The sequence below is a fragment of the Aptenodytes patagonicus genome, chromosome 2 (assembly GCF_965638725.1).
Source record: "Aptenodytes patagonicus chromosome 2, bAptPat1.pri.cur, whole genome shotgun sequence".
NCBI lineage: Eukaryota > Metazoa > Chordata > Aves > Sphenisciformes > Spheniscidae > Aptenodytes > Aptenodytes patagonicus.
The window spans coordinates 134,379,151-134,401,135 of record NC_134950.1 but is presented as its reverse complement, the minus strand read 5'-3'; the positions used below and the strand labels follow the sequence as shown (position 1 = coordinate 134,401,135).

Sequence of the window (21,985 nt, the reverse complement as noted above, 5' to 3'; positions counted from 1 at the left end):
CAATTAAAATACCACAAGAATAAACAAACCAGTCTCTCTTGGAGCTTGGTAGGCAGTGTTAGAAGAAAAACAAACATGAAATCTGCAGTCCTAGCTTTTATGCATGCTACCAAAACGTTTTCCTTAAAGGTTGATACCAAGTGAAAATATGAGCAAAAAAGGGAGCAAAATTAAAAACAAGATTAAAATGCCCCTTGCTCAGAATTACTATGCTTTTCAGCATACAGCAATATAGAAGAAAAAAAAAGTAACAGCCACAGTAACAAAGTTCAAGCTGAGAAAAGAACTCATTAGAACCCAACAAATCCAGTGGTAGTCTTGAAATGCATTTTTAAAGTATTATTTCAACAGCAGAGAAAGATGAGAACATAGAGACTTACTAACTTCTTATTAAAGCATCAGAAACACCACTCCTTCCATTTTAAAGGCAAAACCAGCCTCTCTAAGGGGCAAAATTTTCTGAAAACTTTGTAGCATTCTCAGTACTACATTTCTCCAAGCCAGAAACCGCATATATAAAAATTTGAGTTTTGAAATACATTTTTTTCCTGCTTTGAAGTATTTAAGATTACTAATAGTTTAAAAAGTAAGTGCAATAGATTATAGACAAAAATATACAATATATTTTCAAGCATTATAGTTTCTAATTAAATTAGTAGTTCATTGATACACATAGGTTTTATTTTTTGGTGGTCTGAATGCTTACTTGATTAAAAATTTCCCAGCATCCCTGACAAACTGACTTTTACATGACCAAGACATTGGTAAGTCCAATGAAAAAAAGCAGACAGTCATTATTTTTGTTTTCCTAAATGCAACACATTACCTTAAACAAAAATAAAAAAGGTTGCATTTATCCCCAAAACTTAACTTGCTGTTCAAACAAGCAAATATTACTGATTTTAGAAATACACGTGTAAAAAAGTGTATCTTGGTATCAGTGAAATGTAAGAGTTCAATACATTAATATTTATAAAGCACTGCATGAATGCAAGTTAAATTAATTCTTTAAGTCAAAAAAAGACGGTACCCATTTGCATTTCAACAAGTGAAACTTTTCCATCTATTTGACAGAGACAAGACTATAAAAGGTCTCAAATTTCTCCAATAAAAGTGGAAATTACATCTCAATATTTCGTCAGAGATTAAAAACAGAATTTTAGATGAATGATCTGATACAAAGATGGAAGTGAGGGTGCCGCTTCAAGATCTACAGAAGTAGAGCACTTTAAGACAATTAAATGATTTCCCTGCAGGCAATGTCTTTTCAATCCAAGCTAATGACATCATTTAAGGAGGATGGTCCATTTAACTGAAAGGATCTTTTACAAGGCAGACAGACAGAAGGCAATCCGGGAATGTTTTCAAGGACTTCCCATATTTCAGAATTATAATGGTGAAATGCCTACATCAAAATCTTAAACTCAAGCATTAATCAACAAAATGAAAGACTAATTTTATACGAAAAATGTAATAAAACTCATTTTAAGAAGTTTTCCCTTCATTATTTTTTCCTTTAAAGGAACCAATTCTCTCCTAATGGTAATTACGCTGCTTTGGAGTAATGATAATACTCGGGCAGCTCAGTTTTAGGCTGCTGTTTTTAAAGTGAAGCCAAATCACTTCAATAACTTGCAAGTTGAAGAGTAACTTTCATAAACTTTTCCCCCAGTTTATGTAAGTTAGCTGTGATCTTTCAGACAGAAAGCATTATACTATTGCCTCCAGAACGCACTTTACTACTTTCAGTACAGTCTATATACCAGCCTTTAAATTGCACCACCACCTTTTTCATAAAAGAAAAACAAGCAACGCCCTCAAATGAACCAGTAAGGGAAAACTCACAGTTTTAGTGTCTGTATCAGCAGTTTAATGCACTGCTATAACTCCTGGGGGAGGGGGTGGTATTGGGGTCCTAGACCTTCTATTATATAAATGATTTTTCTGATATTGAAAAATCAAAGCAGAATATGAAATTTTTTAAACAGTTAAAGGAACACCAACATTTTCATATTAAAATAATATCATTAAAACTAAGACATTATACAAAACTACAAACACCTCTTGTACTTCAGAAGGCGGCACCAGTTTAAACCCAACCAAAGAGAGTCTTTTCACCATTTACAATAACACTCAAAGCCATGGAAGTTGTATACACGTTAGGATGACATCTGTTAATAAATGATGTGGTTCTGAGGACAGAAAAAAGTTTACCCTATGTCCCTTTAATATCCATTTCAAATTGTCAAAAACTTCAGAAAGCTGGAAAGTGTGAGACATAACGGAGATATCTTACCATGTAAGCAGGAGCTAGAAAACATAGAACTAGTCCTGGCTCTCAACCAGATTCCTTTTGCAATCTTGGACAAGTCAGAGCTACTTTGCCTCCACTACTCCTCCTCATAACAGAGAAGCAGTATTCACATCTTTCTAGAAATGCTGTGAAGTGTTGTTGGTTTCATTACATGGTTTGTTTTGGGGTTTTTTAAATATTTACAGGGAAAAACGTTTCATTTTCTGGTCTGCTATGCCACTTTACTGTTTCTCCCCTGCCTCACCCCACACACACTTTTTCAAAGTAATGTAAGCAGTTGGAGGGAGGGAGAGAGAAGGGGCGGAGGGAAGGTTACAGCATGTGTAAGACTGGGATGTCACATATGTACCGATTCATGCATTTCATAGAAAACTGCATACTTTCTTCTGTGACTGCTATAGCATACATCAAATTGACAGAGAATAACTGAGGAAAAGACCATGAGAGAGGATCCTTACAGTAAACAGTAGGATGACTGTTTATCTAAATGAAGTGATTTTCCAAGAAAAACAATTTTTGATCCTAATAACGTTGCCTTCTCCCCCCCTCCTTTTAAAATACAAAATAAGGTCAGGTACAAATGCTGTTATCTAACACATACAAATAGCTCATTGAAAATGGTGGTAGTTCAGGACATACACCAATACCAAAGCCAAAATTTCCCCTCAGTTTGAACATGCACTTTTTCAATTCTCACTGTCACTCAAAAAACGAAATATCAACTGTAAGAAGTAAGTGGTTTTAGTTTAAGGACTTAACTGAGCTTTTGTCACTCTACCTCTTTCCCCACATCAAGAACGTGGGTATCCTGCAGTGGTGAACAAGTAGCACAACAAAAGAATGCTGACTATTAATGCCTGAATATAGTAATACCGAAATAATAAGTAAGTGGCAATGCACAGAATAATATCGCTGCATTCCTAACCACCTGGGCTTTTTCTTAGTTGACGGTTACGTTTCTAGTAAAGGAGGAAAAGATTTCTATGGACTTCAGCTGACATGACAGATTTAATTCCAGTCCCTGCTACAAACCGTCTGTACCACCTATATCCTCCACTAGTATATTTGCATATCCGTTTCCAAACTTTTTCTCCCACTTTTTGTTTTTATCCTGATTAGATTCTCTGAAGCATGGCCTCATCCAAATTAAGGGCACATACATACAGTGGAAGATTCTAAAACTCCCTTGATCCAACAAAAATAAGATGACACATGAAAAATACATTACACATTTATTGGCACTTCGCCAATTTTCATAGCTTTTTCATTTTTTCACCCCAAAAGCTAAATCACAGCTTCAGTTTGTACATAAACTGAACTCCCATGAGCAGCCAATGAGTCTATGACTAGCAACAAAACTGCATCAAACTAATCATTATAAAGGTTCCTTTTTATATTGGTTCCCACAAAAGTATTTGCATCTACAACAGTTAATCCTAATGCACAGTCAGATTTCCCTGCATGAACTTGTGATCCTCTAAAAATAATATACTTTGACAACAAATTCTTGAAAAACACTTGACAAAATTGTGCTAGAGAACACTACATGGAAGCCAGTCAGTGACGTGGAAGCACTAAATGACAAGACTCCGGGATCAACTTCTTCATGCATTATCTATACCAGTATGTGTCTTTATATCACTACCAAAGCCCATTTCTGTGCAAGATTAGAGGTATATTGAATGAATAAAATGACTAATCACTGTTCTATTTCTTCTTATTTCATGAACATAATTTTATTCAATACTATATGTATTAGCCAGTAAAACATACTGGCAAAAGAAGTTATTTCTGGGTATAGAAGGGACATAAAACACAGACAACTTTGGTCAAAACATTTACAAATTACTAATATATTACTTAGAACAATCTTACAGATGAAGAAACTAACATAAAAAAAGCCATCAGAGCTAGACAACTGATTCTCAGTCCCAAAGGATCCATGAAGAACTAGAGGAGGATCATCAATGTAAGTATCAAACCAAAAGGACAAATTATGGCCTCATCTGTACAGCAGTGCAAACCAGAATTAACTAGTTATGTTGTAAACACACTCTTCTTTATTATAACGCTACCTTAGAATAGCATGGTTTAATTGTTAAAAGGCAGGGGGAGCCCAAACAACAACCTAAACCACTCCCGTTCTGAGCTACTCAATGTATTTCTCAGTTTTAAGGTGATTACCATTGTTTTAGCTTGTTCAGTTTCACACACATGATTTTCAGGTTTTTAAACATTTTGACTCAGTAGATTCGCTTTTCGTACAATATTTTCACCTTCTTCATTTATATTCATGATGTTCTTCATTGAAGGCTACTTTTAATTTAAGACCTGAATTGTCACTAACTGCAGATACAGTGAAGAAATTCTCTACCTGACATTCCTGAGAAGACACTAATCACAGAACTTGGAAAAGGAGAAGTCAGTTGAAAAAAGACTGGCCTAGAGATTTAATTAAGGTACAGACACTCAAGGCCCTTTCCAAAACATAGCAAGCAGCTCTTTGGTACCAACATAGTATGGTATGAATCACTGCACCTCATTATTATTCCCTAAAAAGGAAAACAAAACCAAAGAAAAACTCCCTCAAAACGTCTGCTTCCAAAGGACAAAGGCAATTAACGGGGGGGGGGGGGGGGGCAGGGGGGAAGTAGGGGGGGGTGAGAATCCAGTGACAGTGTATTAGAGTGGCAAGGGAATTTAAAGATGCCATATGCATTAAGTTATATTTCCTAAATCAGGGCTTAAAGACAACAAGAATTGTAGATTCCTCAGACCTGTTCAAAGTTAAATTTACCCCAGGTTGAAAACATCCTGAGAGCACAACAAAGCTGGATTAATTTCCCTCCTCAACATTTGTAGAGGTAGAAATCCTTGTAGATTCTATCTTGGAAAAGGAAAATAAAATGCCATTAATATAAACATGGTAGTGGCTTAGTTGTGGCGCACAGTCTACCCAAAAATAGGCATGGCCATGCTGCCTTCAGTCTTCATATATTTGGTGTTCTGCACATCATAAAACATTCCTTTATTTCTACCTATCTTGAGCTATACAACCAAAGTGATCCATAATAATTTTATACATACTTCTTAACATAATCCAAGAGATGCTTCTAAAGAATAATAAAAAAATAAATGAAGATTCTTTATATGTATTATGGTTATGTTCATACACAAGTCAGTCACCCAATATCTCAATGACTGTTAATGAAACTGAAAGCCTAATTAGCAAGATGAGGGGAATAACCCCAGCGCTCTGGCCCACCTCCAATATGAATAATTGCATCTACCTATGCAACATCCCCCTTGTCATTTCAATTAGGTGAGATATTCTTCATAAATTGCTGGGTATTGTTTATAGTGCCATTGTAAAAGCTACTGCATTCTACCCTAGATATAGTTGCATTTTGATAGTAGCGATGTGGCAATTCCTACATATTTTAGTTACTCTATTCAGAAAGCCTCGTGCTTGCAAATGGCTGTTATTAAAAAAAACAACAACAAACACTAATTCATTATGCATATATTACTGGAAGAAGTATAATATCTGTGTAGAACACAGGTAACACCTTAACAGGTATCGAGGTACAAAAATATGTCAACCAGGTGCAAGCATTTCTTTGGCAATTCAGCAGCATAACAAGCAGCCACCTTATCACACTATCACAACTCTGAATGTCTCAGAAATTAAGCCAAAGCTAACACCTCTCCCTACTGACTGTGAAATCCTACCAGTATGTTAAAACACTCTTCTAAAAATTTATATATACACACATCAGACTGAACAAGGAAGAGAATGAAGTCAGCCACCAATCAGCCCTTCCAGGGCCTCCAAAACAGTTGCACCCATTTCTACGCCTTGCTGCCTGCTCAGCAGTATGCACATGCCAAATAGCTGTTCCCCAGAACAGCCACTGATTCCCCCTCATCGCTTTCATTTTGTCTCACTCCCCCACCAACCCCAAAATTCTCCAAAAAGCCTAAATTTTGGATTATGATTTATTTAAAAAAATCCTTCATCTGACTAAGAAATAGTTCCTACATGAAAAAGGATTTAAAACTTTGCTAAGTTTAATGTTGACTTAAAGAGGGACATCTGGGGTTTATTATTGCCTCACCATATCAGAGAGCTTTCTTCCTCTCCTCTTTTGGCTCTGAATTGCCACTGAAATGGTTATTAGTAAGTAAACTCCCGGATGCTTACATTAGCCATGCTAATATGGCCTACAGTCCTTTTATTGTGCACTCCTGCTTTAAGTCTCCCTATCCCTTAGAAGATAAAGTTTTAACAGACTATAAAATCCACTTAGAAAAGTACTCACTGTTTTTAGTTATGAAAGCTAAAAAGATCTCTTTTATTTAGGAAAATATGCAAGCAGATATCTGCATAAAAAATCCACATTAACACTAACTGTACTTACTATTTCATGCAACATTTCAGTAACCACGTCAGCAATTTATTGCTCCACTATGGCAGTATGGAAACTTCCACAATAAAATACAGGCCAGGAGTGAAAAGAGCAGTAAAACCATAAAAAAAGTTTGCTTTTTTCTTGCCCTGGCCTCCTAGGACTGTAAATCTCAGGCTTTCTTTTTCCTAAATTGTCTTTTTTCAAGGATTACCAGTGTTATAAATACCTTTGCCTTCTACTAACTAGACATTTTCTTCTGTAGACTCACTTCCTGTGGGAAATGTTACATCCAAAGTTACACACACACACGCACTATTAGAATTGCGATCATTGCTGCACTTCTGTTAATACATTAAAAAACGCACTAAGAATAGAACAGCTTTCACTTTACCATTATCTTCTATAAAAGGAATATCACTCTTGCATGGGAGATAGTAATATACGTATTAAAATTTATTTCAAAACACAGTAGAAAATAATTTCCATTAAGTAGACCTGCTGGGGAAAAAAGCTGCACACACCAATGATTCCGCGTAAGTGCGCATCTGCCCTTTAAACACGCATAGCAGTAATAGCTTAGATGTAGGAGTTCAAATCATGGCCAGTCTTGCTGCATATACAAATTTGCATCAGGCAATGCTAAATTAAGAAGCACCTCCGATAAGTTTACAAAAGACAAAGGAAAAATTGGTTGTAAACTCTTCTGCATTGCAAAGATCTCTTTTGTCAGTCAATCAACAGAAAAGTATTATTCCACCATCACAAAAGGCAAACCTTTGGAGGCAGTATAGGTCTGTGTGTTGTGCAAATGTGCAGTTGCTAAGAAGCAAATATGCTTCTCTTCTAATCAAATAGCCCAGCTCAGCAATGCTGCTGGCTTGGGGCAAGAAGCAAATTCCACCAGCCACAAACTTAGAAACAGTCTTGAATTATTTGTTGCTGACCGCTGGCTGAACCCTGTCCTGATGAGCACCATCACCATTAGCCACTTCTCAGTGTATTCCATCAACCAATGGCAATAGCAGCATGCTACAGCTCAGGCTGCAAGGAATTGATCAAACAGGGTAATGAGACTATTTCTTCATGGAGGTTATTTTAAATGAATATAAATATTTTCTTTCTACATAATTTGCCACAAAAGGTCACTGAACTCCCTGTGATTCTAAAGAAAAATGCTGTGGTATCCCCTTTATATATTTGAGTTAGGATATAGCCAACAAACAATTCTGGGCATTTTTGATGATCGTGTAAATCTTAATGAGGTGGCATCCCAGACAATTGATTAGCGGCAACACTTTATCTTCACATTTAGTTATGAACAAAAAGAAGATGTGGTGCTATTTTAGAAAATCATGATATACCTACACCCATAAAATCTTTCATAAGAGAATATATTCTGTGAAGCTAAAGACTTACACTTTTACTATTACAATAGATCATGCATATTTAGCTGTGCTTGCCATACTTAGATATTATAGCCCTTTCTGTAGATTATTTCAGCTGAACTCATATGTTAAAAATACCCACTTTGTATCAGAGTCAAGTTACTGATAAGGAGACCCCCATTCAGACACCCTGTCTGTCGTCGTTGTCTTTAAAAGACTACTATAAAGAGACACCAAGAGATCCTTGAAATTTAATTCAAACCAACTGCTACAAAAACCTCACCAAGGCTCTCCTTGCCTCATGTAAGGTTTTTAGTCCTGTCGTTTCCAGTGCTAGAAAATTTCTCCAGTGCTGGGAAAGCACAATAATACTGATTTAAATACCAGTTTAGTACTATTTTATTAACAAAGGCATTACACTAGGGTAGTGCTAAGTCTATGATAAATAAATAGTGCTTATTATTTTCTACTTTTAGGAATAATAATATAAAAATATTCCAATAGGGCAACTAAACACAATTGTTCATGTTTGAGAGCTCACAAGGTTACCTTGAACAACTTCAAGAAAATACTTTCAACATGAAAGAAAATTTAGATTTACACCCAGGGATGAGTATAATTCATTCATCTGAGACACAGCCCTTGAAAATGGTGGTTAAAATAAAAATTAAGTATATAAAGTATTTAAATTAGTTCACCTTGTCCTGATTAATAAGAGTTCACTTACATAATAATAGAAAGGGCTTTGGATTTTTTATTCACCCAAAATATTCAAAGCATTTTTTTTTTAAAGCAGAATAAAAATGTGTTATCTGAAACTCTGTTCTTTGTATTTTGTTGGGATTCTCAGATCCTCAGGCTTTCCCCCCCTCAAATGAATCTTTCTGACCAGTAGAGGAAATAAAAAATAATTAAGAAATTAATAAGAACAATAATAATTATAAAAAGAGTTTAGATCAAGAGGATTCTTCTCCCGCCTCCCATCTCCATTAGAATACTATTTACAGAGCATTCTTTTTTTAACTCTTTTATCAATACCATCATTATATCTTGTATGGCAATGAAATGCGTCTAAGACTTGAATAGAATAAAGCAACTCAGATGTGTTTGTTCTACTGAGACACCATTTCTCAATTTATTTTTTTTTTTTTTTTAAGAAAAGTTGACAGCAAAAATAAAACTGTAGTTCTGTGATAAAAAAAGATGCTCGGTTGGCTAGTTGTTCTAAAACATACAGCTCGCTATATCTGTTACACAGACCCTACAAATTCTTATTGTTTATCCATAATTTCTTTAAAAAGTGAAAGTTCCCAAAAATAAAAAGTAGACAATTCTACATTAACTTTGAAGTTCTATAAAAATCTGTGAGAGGACATGATGCTAGTACTATTCAAAAAAGTAGAAAAATCCTGGGAAACTGTATTTTAAACATGGATAGAGGAAGCCGATTGATACATAAATCCTAATTTTTCCTCAAAGAGATCTCATATTATGTCCTAAATTCCTAACAAAAAAAACCACCACACACAAAAAAGCCCACACCAATATAAGCAGTCCCTTAAAACACCAATAAAACCCAATATTCACTTGCGGGGGGTGGGGGGGGTGGAAATCAGCACCCACTAGCAGAAGACATCTCATCAACGGACTAACATTTGACAAAAATCAGTGGAAACAGCAAAGAAGCCAATACAACTTCCAGTGCCAAGGAGCCAGATGGCACTGCTGGAAAAATTATATCTACAGACTGGCAGCTTGATCCCATGTTTATTGCCCAAGGGAGGAGGAAGAGGAAAACAAGAGGTATTTCAGTGTGATGGAGTAAATCAATTATCACCAGCTCACTATGGCATTTTCACATTATTTTTATACCACATTCTAAATATCGCTCAAATGAATGAGAGCACTGGAAGATTCCAGCGATCTGAGACAGAAGAAAAAGGTATGCCATATATTAAAAAAGCAATATGTACTTAAATGCACCTCTATCAACTGCATCACATAGTCTGTATTTCCAAATGAAATCTGCAGATATGTTGTGGTTAACAAGTAAAACCAAAGTTTTTATTTTGCAGGTTTTATTTTCCACCTAAGTTTCCAAACATTATCTATACAGATTACAGAAAAAAAATCTCTGCAATTCTCAATGTTATGACTACATTTTTTTGTGTATTTTTAACTCTTAACTTGCAGTTATTTTACATGCACAATTACAGAATAACCCTTTTGCTAAAATATTCCAAAAAGCTTTGATCGAAAGAGTTTGTGGTAGTCTCACCAATTATTTTACTGTTAAAATACAGTATTAAAGCTAGCTTCTGAAGAAGCTGTTAAAGGGAGAAAAATTACTCCACTCCTACTTTCATATAAGGAAAGCTGTTCTAGAAATCAGAAAGACAAACTTTCCCCCCACCACCTTCATATGCATACCTGTTCAAATTACTAAACACAAAATAGACAGTATTATAAGAATGTGTTAGACTCTCCACCTGAAGACAGGCAAGGTTAATTATCTTTTTTAATTGGAAGTCAATGACAACACTTCCATTAACTTCTTTTCCAGGCAACAGTAATAAGGCCCATTTCCTGTATCCATACTTGCAAAAGAGTAATTTATCTGTTACCTACCAAAAAGACTTGGACCACCTTCACTTGTCTCCATCCCATTTTCGTCTTATAGCACAGCCATGTACACAGTCCAAACATCCTTCTGCCCCCCCAATCACATTCTTTCAACACTACTCCTTTCCCCTTACCTCTTCCATGCAGAGTGGTGATGCACAAGTGCAGATACGTGAAGCACGTAATAAACTAACTGCATCTTTGAATATGCATTGTGAGTATTTATACATCACCCATGTCCATATACAGAAATAGAAAATTTGACTGTTGAGGAACAAGCAAAAAGATGTTTTATATGAAGACTAGGATATCTCTGGAAAGTTATTATCAGGCCGTGATGTACTTTCCATTAAGGAAAGTGTGTTCAGGTACATAGAGTAAGTATTCAGAAGGCAGCCAGGAAAACCTTGTTTAGACCAGAAGAGGTTTTCCTCCATTTTATAGTATAGGATCATTCATAATTCCTTGCCCAAAATGAGGCCAAAACTATTTCTGACTACCCGCAGTAGAGAAGACAGGGCTAAGGTCCTCATGGGACATTACTTGTCATTACTGTGATAGTTAGTGGTGAATAGGCTCTGACTAATACTAGTTAAAACTGTAGTAATAAATTTAGTTTGGAGAGAAGGTGGCATTCAGCATTTTTAGTCTGCTACTCTGAAGTCCGACTCTTGTAAGTAATCCAAGTAAGCATCTATGAAGAATTACTGAGGAAACCAGCAATCAAACTAATACTGTCTAGTGACAGATGTCCAAAGGACATCCTGCAGCAAATTTTTAAGCAGTGAGCAATACCTGCAACATCATCTTGGTTAAGGGCAATAATGAACTTGCCCATATAGTGGATATCATAAAGATTTAATTTACAGTGGGGTTTTTTTTCCTTTGCAAAACACTTTAATAAACCTTTTCAGGGCATAGTTTTTACTTTTCCATTCAAAGTTTTTACTTTTCCATTCAAAGTTTTTACTTTTCCATTCAAATTTAATCTCAAAATTCACAGTATTAATCCACTGCAACCTCCTTTTATTTAAAAGCAAACAAACCCAAATCCACTACATTAATGCCTGGATTGCATGACGCCTGACAGAAAACAGGCCCTTTTTGTACTTGCTTAAGCTATACAGATACACTTTGCACCTCTACAGAAACTACTAATCAGTTAAAACACAAAAACAGGAATATGGGGAAAATCTTTTTCTGTTCATTAGTGTTGATACACACTTCAGTGCATACAATAGATTAAATATGGGCAAAAATTCCTAATTACCAATTCAGAGACAGAAAAGCGTACACCAAACTTAATTTTAATTCTTACTGTTATTGCAAGGCTATTTTTTTTTCAGTTGGTTCCTATACCCAGGCACTCCAAGGCCTCATCCTTGACATGGAAAACATGAAGTACCACACAGAGCATTGTTTTACATATTTCTGATCTAGCCTAAAACAAACCATTGTGTTTTTGTAGAGTTTGTTCTCCCCCTGAGATGTCTGGGGCTACTGCATAGTGTATGCTGAAGGCTGACCCATCTTCCTGTCGCACTTGCTAGATATCAGGAAGGAGAAGATGCCTCTTGCCTTGAATGCCGAGCAGCAACAATCTGTTGGACTTGCTCACCTCTGGAGAGGCACCCACCTCAAGGTGCCACTGAAGTAGCGTGAAGCAGTGCTATCATCTACAATTGATGCATCTGTCTGATTCTGGGAGGGAAGGAGTAAGGAGCAGAATGGAAGCTGACTTGCCACAACTGCTTGACAGGAAGAAAGAGGTATTACAGGGAAATCAGAAGGCAGAAATTCACTCAACTGAGGAAAGCATTAAGAAGGTCCTAAATCCATAATTAACAGCCTCCAAAACACACTTAAAAAGTTTATCACATATCAAAGAGGCTGAAGGAAAACCTTCCTTCTTCCTTTTCATTTCAGCTATTCGTGATGTATAAAAACCAATCTAGAAGAACATTAGGCCAACAAGCAGTAAATAGAAAAATCTATTGCACTTCAGCTTTCTGTTGTTTTTTTTTTTTTACCATAATATTGTTAGATACCTTGAATAAAATTATGATCTAATATGAAAGAGAAATGGGTTAAGCAGATCATTATTTGTTTTTATTGTGGATATTGTCCTGCGTAGTGGTGGAGCATACATGGCTCTTTTGTTATTGCTCAGTCACTGAAGCAACATAGATGAAATAAAATGAGCAACAAACCATGTCATCTCTCCCATGGGAGAAAGGTAAATGTTAAAAGAACACAGGGGTTTATTGTTTAATAGGAAGTTTTTCATCATGATAATTAGAAGTTCAAACGTTTTAGTATCATCAATTTATACACACTGTTAACCTACATGATGCCATTTTTAACTTTACTGTTGACTTTAATAGGGCCAAAATTTCACTTAAAACTTACTGCTTCCTATCAGAAATTAATCCCTTCTTGTTCTGTGCAAATGGTTTAAATCAAAATTAAGTAGATTAGCTTTGCATATTTCACATGCACTTTTTTTTTTTAAACTTCTTGCTTCTCCAAAATAAGTCATTGCTGCTATATGCACTGCTATAGAGCCTACAAACGAACAAACAAGCAAGGACTTCAGCTGCTTGTTCCTCCCATAAGGTTTCAACAGCAGTTACATGTGGAAAGTTAAAGACTCTTCTTAGTCTTCAAATATATTAATGACAGAAGTGGTGGGGAGGAAAAGGAAATACACCATCATTGTGTCCTTTATGGACAAAACAGTCAGTCTGTTGACATTTGACAAGAAGAGTTTAGGGTATGTATCCTCTCCTAGCAATTACAGTGCAGCACTGGGACAAGCTGCCTGGGGAAGATAGAAGTTCACCATTAGAAATTTTTAGGGAAGATGAGACAGGTGTCTGCCAAGAAACATCTCAGGCATGCTAAAGGTGATATACTGACTTTACTCTTAAGGTCCCTCCTATCCAACAAGGAGTTGATCTTCTTTACAGCTTTTCACAATTTCAACAAAGTTAGCAGTCTCTTCCCATTTGTTAAGCAAACAGATTTGGATCTGGGAATTTATGCATAGACGGTCCCATGTGCACCAATATCCTCATAAACTGAATTTTTAAAATACGCTTCACATTAAGTTCCTCTTTAGTATGTTTTACTTTCCATTGCATTCCATCAGCTTGTAAAAGATTGTATTCTGGGTGACATCTAAACTGTCCATGTCTCAGCCTAATTCCCTAGTGATGCATCCTTCCTCTGACAGCCTCAGCATACATTGGAAATTCTAGACTTCAGTCTTCCTGCTTGAGACTGAGTTGCTAATTACAATTTCTTAGAATTCTGAAAGCAACATTTCTGATCAGTCGTATTACCTTTTCAGCCACAAGTGTCCCAGAAATGCAGAATCATAATACGTTGCAATACATAGTATTTCCTCTGCTATACATCTGTTCAGACACAGCAAGACTCTACTAAACTGTTGATGAAAACATAGAATTACCCGCATACATCAAAATAGTAAGTTACGTTATTTCCCAGTCACAATTCTGACAGTAACTAGCATACTCTCAAAACAAAGTTGGCATGCCAAAGTCTAGTCTTTACCCATTTCCCATAGCACTGATGCTATTGCTCTCCTGCCAGCTCCTAATAAGGGCAAAAAGGAGAAGTCACCTTTTCTCACCAAAGATTGTGTCCCAGTAAACCTAGATCCTACCTTCCCTCAATATGATTTTTTTAATCAAGCTTGAATATTTAAAGATATAAGAAATAAGAAAATATGTTTTTCTGCCTTCAAAGAGATCTACCTATGAGAAAAGCAGCACAAATAAAGAAGTTTCTCACTTCTTTGAATGGCTGTCATGAGCTTAGTTTGGAACTCTCCCCAGTACTGCAAAGCAAATAACTAATCTCCTAGAATAACTCAGGTAAACTTCCAATGCTGTCATCCCCAGGACAACCAAACATCCTCTCCATGTACATGATTACGATACTAAAATAGTGGTAAACCAATACAAGGCTGGGGGGATACGAAGGGCAAAAGGAGAGAGAAGAGGACAGAAAAATCCTAGCTGCATTTTCCATTCTCCAACCTTTGGTAACTTAGCTGCTAATACTGCTTAACTGGCTCAGTGATGGAACACAGTTTTTGCTTTAATATAGTGCCTCAAAAATAAACTCAGTAGGAATGTAGCTGAAAAAAGTGGGAAAATACTTGTATATGCATTGTACATAAAGATAAGGTCTTACACTGAACTCTACCCTTCTTCAGTGACAGTATTCAAACCTTTATGCCTACCAAATAGGGAAAAAAGAAAAAAAAAGAAACTTAATCAGTACTTGTATTTGAGACTTAAACTGTCAAATGAAGCAGCATGCAAAATTTAGTCACACAATTTTTCATTCTCACTTGATCAAAAGACAAAATGTGATGTTCGTGCAAAGGAAATACTATGGATCATGTAAAATAGTTGACTCGAGCCTGCAAAGACTTGTATAGAACTTTTCCAGAGGAGCTGCATGAAAATAAAGTGCTAAAACCTGTTGTTTCATCCAAAATTATACCACGGAAAGCATGTTGCAGGGAGCAACAAATTCTGCTCATTTTCAAGACTGCACTCTGATGACAAACAGTTAAAGCACAATCCCTTCATTTATTCTGATTCCTCAAAGTTCTCCAAATGTCCTGTTTTGCTTGCTTAGGCCCTACCTTCCTCCACTTCAACTATGGGGAATTTTTAGTATGAGATTCTCACCCTATTTAACAATTTTCTACTAAAAAGCGTATTTTATTCATAAGCTATAGCCAAATATGGTATTTTGAAGAGCATACAAGTCCCCAGACACATTTTTAGTACTTCTTTCATCTTTACATGCTCAAAGCAACATTTCTAGACCTTCCACAGAAATTACAATGCTCTAAATTATTTTATCACAGCATTCACTGTGATCTTTTTAGATCCAGTAATTACCCAATCACATACTCCCTGCAGAGCTAAACAGACATATCTTCTTCAGAAGTGGTCGGTTCACTCACAGTACTTAAAGTCAGAAAGTTTGTTCCTTTAATGTCGATGGAATTTCCTACTATGGAATCAAGTTACCATACCACAAAAAAAAAATTTATTGTTAAGAAAAATCCCTTGAGATCATAACAGAAGATTACACTGTTAAATAGGAAAGTTTCAGCATGGCATTGAACCTAGATTTAATACCATCCTAGGAAACCTGAAAATTAAATGGAAAACAGTAACTTTTTCCCCATTAATGTCTCAACCAAAAATAAGTTTGTTACCAACTTTAAAGAAAGTCTTACTATTTCAATTTTTAAGTCTTTGGAATGCTGTGGTTTTTAACTGATCAAGACATATATTCTCCACTACACACATTCTTCAAAATACAGATGGAAGGGGAGTAAGAACTTACAAGACATAACATTGTTATACAATGTACTATACAAAAACCTGTCATTTAAGTTGCAAGAAACCTAGTCATCAATAAGTGAAAAAATACCCCGCTCAAAAATCAATTATGTTGAGTCTTTTGTATAGAGAAGTAGTACACCTTTCAGGCAACTGGTATTAATGAGTAGACATGGCTATAGAATCTCCATCTGTTTTTCTGACAAAGCTGTGACTACTCCAGTCTCTCATTGAAATTCCATTAATCTGGTGCACCAAGGACCAATGCGAAAATCAAAACTCCATCTAACCCTTTATCAGCTCACAATAACCTACAAGTGAACTCTGCCTGTTAGCATACAGCAAGTTATGATTTCGCTATCAATCAGGCTGTTAGCCAATAAAAAAAAAAATCAAGTTAAGAAAGGAGTGCCTGGCAGTGCTGTTTTGTTTTGTCTGTCTTGTTTTGGGGTTTGTTATTTTATTTGGGAGTTTTGTTGTGTTTTATCCCTTTTCCAATTTCTGTAGGGTGTCTGGACACGTAAGCCTATGCATCATTCTCCTTCGTTGTGACTTAATTGCTGCCAGCAATCAAGTCAAAGCATCACTGAAGTGTGCTTGAATTTCATTAGAAGATATAACTTATGCTACTTTCCTACAGTACCTAATAAACCATAAAGAAACCAAAACACATATGGCTTGAGGGAATAACTGGAAAATTAGGTGGCCATTTGGGAACTGAGTGAACTTTTGAACCAGAGGAACAGAGAAAAAGAAATATTAAAAGGAAAGACAGACTTAGAATGCACACAGAGACGTGGAGGTTTGACCTTTTCAGTACCTAGAAAATTACATTAGCATTATGAAAAATACATATCATGTTTAGAGTTTATAATCCATCAAAGTTTAGATACTTTGTTAGTGCTTACCATAAGGTAAAAGTCAAAAGGACAACATAACAATCAGATTTGACAAAAGGCCTTTAGGTGACCTGTGCTAATTTAGTTATCCCATACTTATTGTTAAATGGATTATCCCTCTTGTAATTAATACACCATTAGACAAAGGTCACACAAAAACTCCAGGATTTTACAGTGACTGTAATGTACACGTAATACACTAATTCTTTATCTGTTACCAAGCGGGTGCCTTCACAAATTATATTTTGACAGTAACACTGCAAAGTCAAATAGTGACACTTTCAGAAGTCATACAAACCTTGCAGTCTAACTCAAGTATATAAAGGTAAATGCCTGTTTTTTGTTTTTTATTTCAGCAGAAAATGTATTAAAAAGGCTTTATATAAAAATATGAATAGACTCAAATATAAATAAAGAACACCCCATTTTGGTTACCTACAGTTAGGCCCCTCTGTTAATGCTGAGAGCCTTGATCCTACACAAATGGGGTTTTACACCTGCACAGAGCCCTGCTGAACTAAACTGGTAACCATTAAGATCAAACATCTACCTTACGGATCCAGGTTCTTGAGTAGGATTTAAATATTGGACATTAACAGACTGGTAAAAAACAAAAATACAGTATTAAGCTTCAACAAACCCATTCATGCCTATGAGAACTGAAGCAAATGACACCTCCGAGGATCAATCCACCTCCTATAAGATTCTCCCAACATACATTTTCATACATAGTCTAGGTGGCTAGACTTGAATGATGGACTGTATATGTTAAAATCAAAATGGTCTTAGAATGACACACTGGACATTCGAAGAGGAAAACTGAAACACTCCTCCAATAAACGAAAGTATTTACAGATCAAAATCTACCACCTTTTCTCAACTTTTCCTTGTGCTGCACTCCCACTATATAATTAAAGAGGATTTATCATAAAACATAGAAAGACCAGTGAGGTAAAATCATCTTAAATATAACAGAATCGCACCCACTATATTTCTACCTAAACTGGAATGGATTAGCCAAGATATAGTTGGGCAGCTATTATACCTACCCTCATAATTATAACTTCCAAAATAGGCTAAAAATTAATCACCCATCTGTACAAACTCATATGGTATTTCATATACTCTTGCATCAGCATTCTTCAGCCATTCATTATTTAGGTTTATGAACATTATCACTTTTTTCTTGATTAAGTGTTTTGAAACAAATCTATAATCATATCTCCTATTAAATAGTCATACAATTTTGTCACATACCCTTTATGCAATCACTACCATGTTATTAAGTTACAATTAGCAATAATGTTAAGATTATGTTTGTAAGCAAAAATAAATACATGGGAAGTTGCATTCATCTGTAGTTTGGAAAATTAGCTTGGGTTTTCTAAAAGCCATATTCAATTTGACTGATAATTACATTCCAATCAGAAAGCAAAAAGCCTTGTTTTTATTTTTTTAACAGAAAGTCACATTGCCAAAATGCAACAAGCTCAATATAAAAAAAAAGTGTGATTATTATTGTTACACATTTTACAGAGTTCTGGATATAAAAAAAATTGTGTTATTCTGAATCAGTGGTTAGAAGGTTTATCACTTATGCATGTACTTGACTTATCCCTGTTCTGCAATAGACATAATTTTATACCTCATAAAAGCAATTTATGTTTCCAAAGGGAATAATCTGGATAACATAAAATGTGGAGTGCTATGTTGCAGGAAGCATATTTTCATTCAGCAATTGTATTTTGAGATGGAGCTGCACAGTTTGATCATCATATCATGTCAGAAAACATCATTCACTAGTAAGTCTATCTAACTTCTAGTGCCACAAATTAATATACATGGTTAATTTATTTGTACATATACTTAATTTATTGCCATGTATTATCCATAGAAGGTATTTATATTATGTATACAACAAACGAATCTCAAAAATATGGACACTATGCTAAAGCAAGCTTGTTAACTGTTGAAATATTCAATTGTTCATGTCTTCAGAACAGTCGCATTTAGCATTAAATTTAATGAATAAAAAATAAAACAACACGGAAAACAGCTATGGAGCCTAGATTTTTTTTTTTTTTAAATGCAAACTCAAATTTAAAATTTATATAATAAAAACGTTCTACAAAAGACTGTCTTAATGGAAGGAAACATTGTAGGAATAATTAATTTAATATTTTATGAACCTATTCTGCATGGAATTTGCAGAAAAATATCAATCACGTAAACTGTTTCATTATTTATTAGATAAATAATACAGTAAGCCATTAAGTAGCACAATAAAATTAAGCAAGAATCTGATAATGTTGAATTAACAAACCATTTGTTACTACAAATATTCACACTTTTTTAGCCACTGATCTATCTTTAAAAACATAGGCATCTACAGAAGATGCTTTGTTATGAAAAAAAACTGAGTTTAAAAAAAAACATGTAAAATTTGAGACAGCTTCACTATGCTTTAGGACCACTAGAGAGAGCTCTTCAGTTCCTTTAAAGGTTCTTGTAAAGGTAAAGGAAACTGTCCAGCTGTGATGCTTATCTGTTTATATAATTTCCAACACTAACATTCGCATCACAAGGATCTCGTTACATGAGTTTGTAGCAAACTGGCAAGTCTAGTACTTCTAAGGTAAACAGTGTCACATACCATCAGAAGGTGCTTCATCCTCTTTATCATATCGGTCAGATGCTACTGAGATACTATCAGGAGGCAAAGAAAGAGAGTCCTCAGACTCTTCCTCATCTTCCAATTCTGTAAAAGTAAAAAATACATTGCTAGTTAAAATAGTCTATCATACAAACACAGACAGAATCCAAAGACAAATATTTTCATTAGTAAGGAGGATACCAATTCCTATCTGAAACAGAAAAAAGCCCGTTTCTCACAGACTCTCGTAACACGCACCTTGTACGTTCAAGCACTGCTGTTCTAGGGCTACCTTCTAACCAGCCGCGTACATGTGGCTGCAGTGGTGGTTTCCCTAAACGCTGTCAATATAATGAACCCACTCCCAGTGCTGCACAGCTGACAGCTTCTCACACAGCAGGGGAAAGAAACACACACCACAGCAAAGAGGTGGGCAAGGGAAAACACTGGCAGGAGGAGAAACGGGCAGTGCCAAGCTCCGAAGTTCTGCCTGTCCAAGTGCAGGAAGGAGCTGCAGCGACTTCCCTCCCAGGAACTGCCAAACTACTTTTGGCAGCAGTTTGTCGCCCTCTGGCCACTTTCGCTTTTCTTCAGCATAATTAGGTGCTACTTTGCAAATGGTGTATGTGTATTCCTCCCATGAAACTAAAAATGGAATCGCCTTCTGACAGCACCCGGTCTAAACCTGTGGCTTAACGCAGCATTCTGTTGATGAGTTTCTTACACAGCTGAGAGCCCTACTACAATATATACAAGATCTACATTATTAGCTAACCTATGCACTACACTGATCAGAGTGCATTAAGTGTGAAGGTCTGGGAAAGGTAAAGTGAAATCAGCATTAGTCAAGGCTTTCATTTAATTAGACGAAAATTTAAGTTCTCTCTCCCAAAACTCACTATCTTTTCTGAGATTTTTTTTTAATACCATCTAAGCGGAGAAAAGATGGGAAAATAACATAAACTACACTGTTCCTTTAAAAAAAAAAAATCAAGTCTTGGTGAAGAAGGAAAATCCAATAATTAAATATGATAAAAATCACCAAACCAAAATCATAAAGCTGATGCTCCAACAGATCAAATGACCCTCAATTTTCTTAAAAAGTATATAAAGCTAAATTGCTCAAGCATTGGCTTTTGGTATATTCATATGCAGAAGGCTTTCCAGAGACCTCCAGACATGCTTCTCTATTCATGTGTTCCCTTTTAGAGCACTATCGGATAACTAATTTCTCAGAATCCAAAATAAACCCCACGCATTGTGAAAGTATTCTTCTCCACAGACATATGAATAACATTCATCAGTAGGACTGTCTATCTATGGCTGAGAGTTTTACCCCTTTGCTTCCCATTTAATAATGGAAAATCATGGAAAATTCAGAGTCCTTGCTCAAAACGCACCACAGTTGTTCGGAAAGAACAGCAAGTTTTCTATGCAGATAAGACAACAAAGCCTGATTTTTGTTTTGCTGGAGTTCTTTTACAACTCAAGACTGCTGAATACCAAATTGATTTTCCCTTCATTAATTTAGTATGCTTTTCTTGGGAAAGCTTCCTTTCAAGCTCCCATGCCATATAACAACTGCTTTGAATCTGAACCCAACTCCAACCTATTTTTGACACGGCCATCTTCCAGTAGCACTCCAGCCATCGTGTTAATCTGATCAAAATATTTGCATTTCATCACACCTGTCAAACCAATCAAAGTTATCCCTCTCCAGGATTCACCTCTTCCTCCAAACAGAAAGCCAGAGAGCAGATAGCACATGAACAGAAAATATTGTGCCATCTTTACAGTCTGCATGATCATCTTTCACACTTACATGCCAGAGACCAGTTGCTTGTCTCTGTCATATACATATCTTCATTAGATTATAGACTGCATATAAAAAGAGCAAACATGATATTCACAACCTATACAGTATCAAAAGTTGTTCCACTCTTTTCCTGTCCTAAACTTTTACTAGTACTAGAATACACAGAGTATGTGTACATATAAACCCCCACCTCCAATGCCCTGGCTGTCAGTCAAAAATGTCCTCTTATCAGCTATGCATAAACATACTATCATTTAACCTTCAAGAAGGTGCCAGCATAAATTTAAAATATTAGGCTGTATTTCTAGAGGAAAACACTTCCACAAACACCACACTCCAGCACTTAAAATTCATGGGATGAATAGTAAGACTAAACCTAAGTATATCTAAATGAGTAGCACTTATGGATGAAAATAGGCAAGTACACATGTAGAAAGAACATCTCCAGAGAATTTTGCGCCACTCAGCTAATACATAATCTCTTTCAGAGA

At 35.7% G+C, this 21,985-nt stretch overlaps 1 protein-coding gene across 2 annotated transcripts in view; it reads right to left on the bottom strand.

Moving 5' to 3' along the window:
• SKAP2 (src kinase associated phosphoprotein 2) overlaps nucleotides 1-21,985 on the bottom strand; it is a 121,437-nt gene that overhangs the window by 78,428 nt on the left and 21,024 nt on the right. For both annotated transcript variants that reach the window (XM_076331293.1, XM_076331294.1), the window contains exon 4: nucleotides 19,679-19,783. In XM_076331293.1, coding sequence (XP_076187408.1) covers nucleotides 19,679-19,783 — 105 coding nt within the window. The remainder of the gene's footprint in view (nucleotides 1-19,678; nucleotides 19,784-21,985) is intronic.